Below are 8,086 nucleotides of genomic sequence, written 5' to 3'. Positions count from 1 at the left end.
TTTAAAAAAAAAAAAAATTTAAGGAAAACTTTTGATTTTATAAAATTCTACTAACTGTAAAGATCACAAAAAAGAATGTTTAATAAATCCAATTTGAAGTAACTTTACAATGTAAAAATTAATAATATTTGCAATTAGTAATGAGTTAAATTATTTTTTAACCATAAAATTAATTTTAATTAGAAATTTATCAAAAAAATATATATTTTGGACTTAATTGATTATTTTATATGCATTGCACTTGATCTGCCTACATTCTGTCATGAATATTTGACAATTTATGCAGAAAAAAAAAAGTTTAATAAATTCAATTTGAAGTAACTTTACAATGTAAAAATTAATAATATTTGCAATTAGTAATGATTTCAACTAATTTTTGACCATAAAATTAATTTTAATTACAAATTTAGATATGCATCTTTAGGAAATTTCGACAATTTCTTAGAATTTTTGTAAATTTAGCGCTGAAAAAATTTTTTATTTTGCTAAATTCTGTTTTAATTAAGTGCCAAAAATGTTACAAAAATATAATTCAATCAAAAATAAATATATTTTGGACTTCATTGATTATTTTATATGCATTGCACTTGATCTGCTCATTAAATATGCCATTTTATCTGCTTGTTCAAATCTTTACACGAACAAAGACAACAACTAAGCATATTATTTTCATGTATTCAATATATTTTAATTTAAAAAAAAAAAAAAAAAAAAAAGAAAGCTTCAAAAATTATTTCATTTAAAACATTGAAATATATGAAAAATTTACAAATTGTTATTGTATTTGATCAAATATTATTTAAATTAGTAATTGTATCGAATAAAAACTGCTTTATTTATTAACATTGAATAGCTTAAAAGAAATTTGACATATATGATAGAATTATTTTGAATAAAAATATATTATATCATAATTTCTTTTAAATTTAAAAAAAATTTTTATGTAAAATAAGAAATTATGCTTTTTTCATTTATACAGATTCAATTTTTTTTTTTTTTTCTTTTTTTTTTATTGAATCTGTGAAGTTTGGAGCAATCTTATTGGAGTGCCCAACATATCATTACTGTGCACATCATCTGATTCACCTTGAAATGCCACTGATTTGAACATTTCCGAATGAGCCTCATCTGAGGTATCTATATTTGCTGGAGCTTCTGTTGTAGCAAATTCTGAATTAAACAATTTATTTGAATAAAATTTTTCCAATTAAATTTTTAAAAGATAATATTTCATTTTATTTGAATAAATTATCATAATGTTTTTTTTTTTTCCTTTTTGTCTTTTTTGACGAAATTTATATAAGCTAACTTTATCCGAAATTATTTTGAAAATTAAAGCAAATTTTAAAAAAAGAAAAAGAAAAACCTTGAATGAAATTAACTTGTGGTACAGTTTCATCTGGCTTTATAATTAATTCAGTTCCATCATTTCCAGTTACTGGTATATCAGCAAATGTATTTTCTTCCGCTAAATGCTAAAACAGAATAAATGAAATAAAATTTCTCTCAAATTTCTCTGTTACTATTCTATTGCCATTAATTAATTAATTAATTAATTAACTTACTTCCGATTCAACTTTAATATCATCATTTTTTATGGTTATTTTTTGCTCTTTGTTAGGAGAATTGGTAATTTCACTTCCTTGTATTCCTTTATTGAAAATGCTGCAATTTTTTCATTTAAATTTAATATTTTATATTAAATTCAACTCAAGAATTAAATTTCAGTATTTCAAAATTATGAAAAATAAAAAAAAAGAATTTTTTTATGAATAAAAATTTAATTTTTATTATAGAAAGAAGAAAAAGAGATAATATATACTTGAGAAAAGCTGAAAGAGATTCCGATGAGCTACCAGAATTATCATCTTTTGTTATCAGTTCAGAATTAGCAGCAGCAGTAGCAGTAGTAGTAGTTTTTGTTTTTGTTGTTGTTGTTGTTATTTCAGCAGCATTTTCATCTGATGTTCGTTCTGTTATCGGTTCAATCGAACGTCTCGGAAATGTATCAGCAATCATTAGCACTGGTATTTCAGCATCCAAACTTTTTTCTTTCTGCAACAATAAAATGCAACTTATTTGTTTCTCTTTAAATTAAATATTGATTATTGAAAAATTGAATTTATTTGATATTTTGTCTCATACTAAAATATCACATTATCAAATGATCAATTAAATATTATCATCATTCCTTAATGATTTATATGAAAGAAAAAAAAAAAAAAAAAAGATCACAAATATTATCATTGATCTTTAATTTAATAATTAATATATATGAACTCAATTCAACTCTTTTCTTACTTCTACTCGTTGTTGTTCAGATTCTAATCGATCTTGCTCAATTTGCATTTGAAGAGCTCGATGTTGCATTTCACGAAAAATCTCATCTGAATTAATTTGTGTTGCTGGAACAATATTTGGAATTAAAGGTGGTATCATTGCTGCTGGTAGAGCATTTTGTGACATTTGTTGTTGCATCTAAAATACAAATATAAATAATCAAAGAAATATTTTTTTTTTTTTTTGAAATTATGAAAAATATGATATATTCTGATTTCTCTTCTCTTCTCTTCATCATTCAATATTTTTCCATTTCCACCTTTTTTTTTTTCTCCTCCTCACTAATATTTAAAAATATTCAAATGTTTGAATTATTCTAGCAAAAATTAAATTACTCACTTAAAAAAAAAAGAAAGACAATTGATGATAATTGATAATTAGTGAATAAAAATTTGCTCATAAAATCAAATATACCTACCTGTGCACGTGATCGTAATTCTTTAAAGATAATATCACGATCTGGAGTTCCATCAAGTGTCATTGGTACTGGCTAAAAAAAATTTATTGAAACTGGATATGAAAAATTTAAAAGCATTTTTCAAATAGAATACTTTAAAAAAAAAAAGGAAAGCAGTAAAATAAATACACAAATTTTACCTGATCAACTACAGATACGGGTACAGGTACAGGTATCTTCTTCTGCTCCAAATCAAGCCTAGAATTATTATCTACTTCTGCATTAATTTTGATAATAATATGAAAATCAAAAAAAAAAAAAAATTAAAATAAAGGAAATAAATTTCAATCTTCTTTCTTCTCTTACTTTTTCTAATGAAAAATACTTCTTCTTTCAATGTATATCTTTGTTATATTTCATTAAGAAAAAAAAAAAAAAAAGAAAAACTCAATAATATCAACAAAGTATCAAAAATTAAATGATTAAATAAGGATGAAATAAAAATTTATTTCAATTTAATACCTATTAATAGTATCATCACGAATTTGCAACGGTGTAATGTTTGGCTTTACTGAATTTAATCCAATTGGTTGAATTATTGGCTCTTCTCGGTTCAGGATCTGTTAAATTTGAAAAAAAAAATAAATAAAATGAGTATATTTTAATATTAATATTTTATCTATGATTAATTAAAACTTAAATAAAATTTAAGAATTTAAATTACTTGTGGTGGCATTAATTTGATTGGAATTATTGCCGGTTGTTGTTGTTGCTCTTGTTGCTCTTGTTGTTGTTGTTGTTGTTGTTGTTGTTGTTTGGGAGTTATGAAAGGATACATTGGAGGAATTCGACGTATTAGCACAGGCGGTGATATCATAGTTATCATTGGCGCATTACGTTGATTTGCATCCATTGATGATTGTACATTATTCATCCATGGCGCATTTGGCGCATTTGGCATTGAATTCATTCGTGCTAATGCAAGCATTTGTAGCATTGATTGTAATTGTTCAACTTGTGGTAATTCATGTTGTTCCTGTAGTTGAAGTCCCATAATAAATTGTGACATTTTGCGCTCCGCTGCTTCTTGACGCTCTAAAATAAAACCTTTTTTTCTTTTCTTTTTTTTCCAAATAAACTTTATTATTATTATATTGAATTAATTAAAATTTACATTGTACACATTTTTTATGTTTAATTTCACTAAAAAACGAAAAAAAAAAAAGGGGGAATTTATAAATATTAGTTGTATTTATTTCATATAAATTAATCAAATCATATTGATTATATAATTTTAAGTAATGAAAATTTTTTTTTTTTAAAGAAAAAAAAAGAAAAATTAAATAAACCTCGTTCCATTTCAGCTAACATTCGTCTTCTGAACATTTCACGACGCAAAAGCCATTCTCTTATTGCTCGACGATAGCTTAAATATTAATTTTTAAAAAGATATTATTAAAAAAAAAAAAAAAAAAATCTAGGCAATCTTTATTTATATATTAATTCAGCATATAAAACATATTTAATAATTTAAATATAAAATGAATACAATAACTCAATTAAAATATTAAGTAAAAAGTAACAAAAATATGTCAGAATTTAATTAGCAAAAAAAAAATTTTTTTAACTCATCATACTTCATCAATTCCCATTCTTTCATTTCCATTTGTGGTGGAGGTGGAACTGAAAATTGAAAGTAATAATTTGCAATAAAAATAATTCCAAATTTATAAAATATAATTAATAAATAAAGTAAAGATTTCACCGTAACAATTAAGGAAGTTTTTTAGTTTAGCTTAATAGCTGTATATTTCATCTAAGCATAAATGATAATCACTGATAATAAAATATGAAATGATACCTCGCAATTGAGACAAACTTTTCGCTGATGATATAATTGATAGCGGTATGTCATCTAGATTATTGCTTTTTTCTGAAGTTCTCAGTTAAACCAAACAAACAATCAATTTATTAAAACTAAATTATTATTTGCTAAACTCAGATTAAATATTATTTTTAATTTTAAGCTCATTTTATTTTATTTATTTTTGTTTTAAAAAAAAAAAAAAAAAAAACCAAAACTAAAACTAACCATCAGGTACAACAAATTCAGGTTTCATCATTATATTTTCAGGTATTCTATCATTATTTTGAACAACAGTCACTCGTTGAACACCAGGAATTTCCAATAATGTTGTAATCTAAAAATTATTTTCAAAAAAAAAAAAAAAAAAGTGTAAATAAATTTAATTAAGTGAAAAATTATTACGAAAATATAATTTAATATTATTTTATTGTTACAAAAAAAAAAAAAAAGTGTTAAAATAATTTTTTTATTTTTGTAATTTTATAAAAAATTGAAATATAAAAAAATTTGTTGACCGCTTTCATTGCTTCAATACGATTAGGTACTGCTATATTATCCTGTTGTTTCATTTCTTCATTATCATTTGTCACTGTATTTTCACTGTCATCTTGATTTTTGATACTACGATTATCACCATGATTACGCTGTATCATATCTCTATTCTGATAATTCATTCGATTCATTTTATCGGATACATCAAATGAATCAAATTTAGATGAAATATGTGTATCATCGTCTTCTGTCATATCAAATTTATCTGGTTGAAGTATCCATGGTGACGTTGAACCACTTACGGTAACTTCATTTGACTGCAAAAAAAAGTAATTTTTTTTTTTTGGTGCAATTTTATTGCAATTAATTTTAATGACATATGAAAAAAAAAAAAAAAAAATGAAATATATTTATTAAAAAAAATATATATATTTACTTTTAATAACTATTATTAGCATTAGATATATACTTTAGATGATGAAACATATCAAATAATAAAATTTTAATTTCACTAAAAATTTAAAAAAAAAAAAAATTTTTTTTTTAATTTTTGTAATCTTTGATATTATGCAAATAAAATTTAATTATATCAAAAGTTTATGCATACTTTAAAAAAAAAAAAAAAAAAAATTTCCTTTTTTTTTGTAGTACGAATAAAATAAATTAAAAGAAGATTGCTATTTAACTTGTTTTATGAGCCAGAAAGGTAAAAATGTTTAAATGTTTACCTAGGGTAAATGAAATTTGTATAAAATATTTACAATTTGTATTTGCATTTCTCAAAAAAAAAAAATTTGAAAACTAAAAAGTAGAAAAAATAAAAAAAAAATATATATATACGATTAAATTATTGAATACTGTAATTCAATTTCATTGAAAAAATTTGTAAAATTAAGATTAAATCATAGGACAAGTCACCATTTTCTTTTTTTTTTTTTTTGTTGTTGTTTGCTTTTTTAAATTCAATTTGCCAAAAGCAAATTTCAAAGTATTTCTCTCTCTCTCTCTCTCTCCCTCTTTCTTTTTTGCTTGTTTTGTAAATAATTGAAATGAAAATTAGAATAGAAAAAGAACTTACGACAAGATGATGAACTCGTTTATAGAAGAAATCAGGAATCATATAGAAAAGAATTGAAATTGTTATTAAAGATAGTAAAATTAGGAATAAATGTGATGTACCATATCTTTTCTTAGCAACTGAAATATTGGAAATAAAATTAAAAAAGCCTAGGAAAAAAATTTTTTTTTTTATATGAGCCAAGCAGCAAACTTGGCTCATATAAATACTGTAGAAATAAGTTTTTAAAATTATTTTCAACAAAAAATTAAAATTTTCCTTCTTCAAAATTTTTTCGCTCTTTTTTTTTTTTAATTAAAGTATTATTAATAATAAGTAATGTTAATGATTTTTTTTTTTTTTTTTTGTAATTTCAAAAATTTGATTTTTTATTTCTTTTTTTTTTTTGACAATGATTAAATGAATGAAAATTTCATTTAATTTTCATATCTAAAATTAATAGTAATTTTAATATTACTCAATGTGAATAATAGAATTTCTAAAATAGATATGAAAATTAAATGAAATTTTAGACAAACATTCAACAATAGATAAATTTTTCATTAATGCATCTATCCATAATTGAAAAATTCTTACATTTCTCAGGTTTAAAATGATAATAATAATAATAATAATAATAAAATATTGTCATGTTTGTTTGTTGTTGTTATTTATTGTGATTTATTATTATTATTATTATTATTGTTATTATTATTTTTAATTTTAGGATGAATAAATAAATACTAAAGAGGAAAAAAGAAGAAAAACATAGCATAGCATATTTTATTATTATTTTAAAAATAAATAATCATTATTATTTTTAATTTTAGGACGAATAAACAATAATATGAATAATTTATTATTTTAAAAAATTATTTATTTATTAATTTAAAAAAATAAAAAAATAATTATTGAAATACCAATGGATGAGATAGGAAGAGTAATAGGATAAAGGGTAGTTTGTGGTGTTGTCGATGATATTGTAATTCCTTCCATTTCTTTTGATTTTTCATCGCCTTCTTTCACATTTGAACTTAATGCAAAAATTTTTGTCATCTGAAAAAAAAAAAATAAAAAAATAAAAAATAAAAAATTTTAATTATATTTTAAATTCTTCTTCATTATTATAACTTCGTAAATAATAATGTGTTGAGGAAAAACTTTTTCAAAAAGTAAAAAAAAAAAAAATTCGTTGTTTCTTTTTTTTTTTTTTACTTTTTAAAAAATTAATAATAATAAAATATTTTGACGAACAAAAAATAATAATAATACAAATTATTAACATTAAACATTATTCAAATGTATGCATATGCATCATCTTTTTTTTTTTTTTTTTTGTTGTTATTGTTGTGAAAAATTCTGAGATAAAATTAAATTTTAAACTGAAAAATTTAAAGATAGAAATTTAAAAATTTCCCTTTTTCTTTTAACATGAAGAAAAAGAAAAGAAAAATCATAGCACTTGCATATATATTACAAAAGAATTTAAATGTAAACTTTTGATGCGTATAAAATTTCAATCACATCACTAAATTTAAAAAAAAAAAAAGCAAAATTACTCATTTCAATTCTATGAGATATTATTACATCTTAAAAATATATTTGACAATTTTTCCTTTTTTTTTTTTTTTTTTTGTAAATTAGAAATGGACTTTTTTTTCTAATTTAATGACATATATACAGGAATAAAAAAGAGGAGAAGAAGAAGAAGAAATTTTAAAAAGAAGACAAAAATGTTGATGAGAAGAAGATGGTTGAATTGATGAAAAGTTCATTTGTAATTTGTCAATGAATATGGACGAGAAAAATGATCGTTGTATTTCAATGTATTTTCGAAAAATGAAAGAAAAAAAAAAAAAAGTGATTTTGTTAAAATGAAGGACAAAAATTGGTTAATTGATCGATTTCAAAAAATTTATTTCTAATTTACTGA

The 8,086-nt window shown here is 21.6% G+C and overlaps 1 protein-coding gene across 3 annotated transcripts; it reads right to left on the bottom strand.

Annotated features, from left to right (window-relative positions):
- Positions 1–1,009: 1,009 nt before the first annotated feature.
- Bm8094 (Uncharacterized protein) lies at positions 1,010–7,209 on the bottom strand (the record flags this gene model as incomplete). 3 transcript variants are annotated; one of them, XM_043076056.1, is made up of 16 exons in its annotated part: positions 1,010–1,170; positions 1,367–1,475; positions 1,566–1,665; positions 1,823–2,055; positions 2,302–2,478; positions 2,759–2,830; positions 2,938–2,995; positions 3,260–3,357; positions 3,462–3,832; positions 4,087–4,163; positions 4,375–4,420; positions 4,599–4,670; positions 4,830–4,938; positions 5,120–5,413; positions 6,175–6,293; positions 7,074–7,209. In XM_043076056.1, the coding sequence occupies 16 exons, from the start codon at positions 7,207–7,209 to the stop codon at positions 1,010–1,012; spliced, it is 2,232 nt and encodes a 743-aa protein (XP_042931990.1). The 3 variants fall into 3 exon arrangements, with proteins under 3 accessions (XP_042931990.1, XP_042931992.1, XP_042931991.1); XM_043076058.1 differs by having other exon boundaries at positions 4,599–4,652; XM_043076057.1 differs by lacking the exon at positions 4,599–4,670.
- Between the last annotated feature and the right edge of the window lie 877 nt (positions 7,210–8,086).

The sequence above is a fragment of the Brugia malayi genome, assembly GCF_000002995.4.
Source record: "Brugia malayi strain FR3 genome assembly, contig: Bm_v4_Chr1_scaffold_001, whole genome shotgun sequence".
NCBI classification, from domain to species: domain Eukaryota; kingdom Metazoa; phylum Nematoda; class Chromadorea; order Rhabditida; family Onchocercidae; genus Brugia; species Brugia malayi.
Note: the sequence above shows the minus strand (reverse complement) of the source record. Positions and strands in the feature narration are given on the sequence as shown.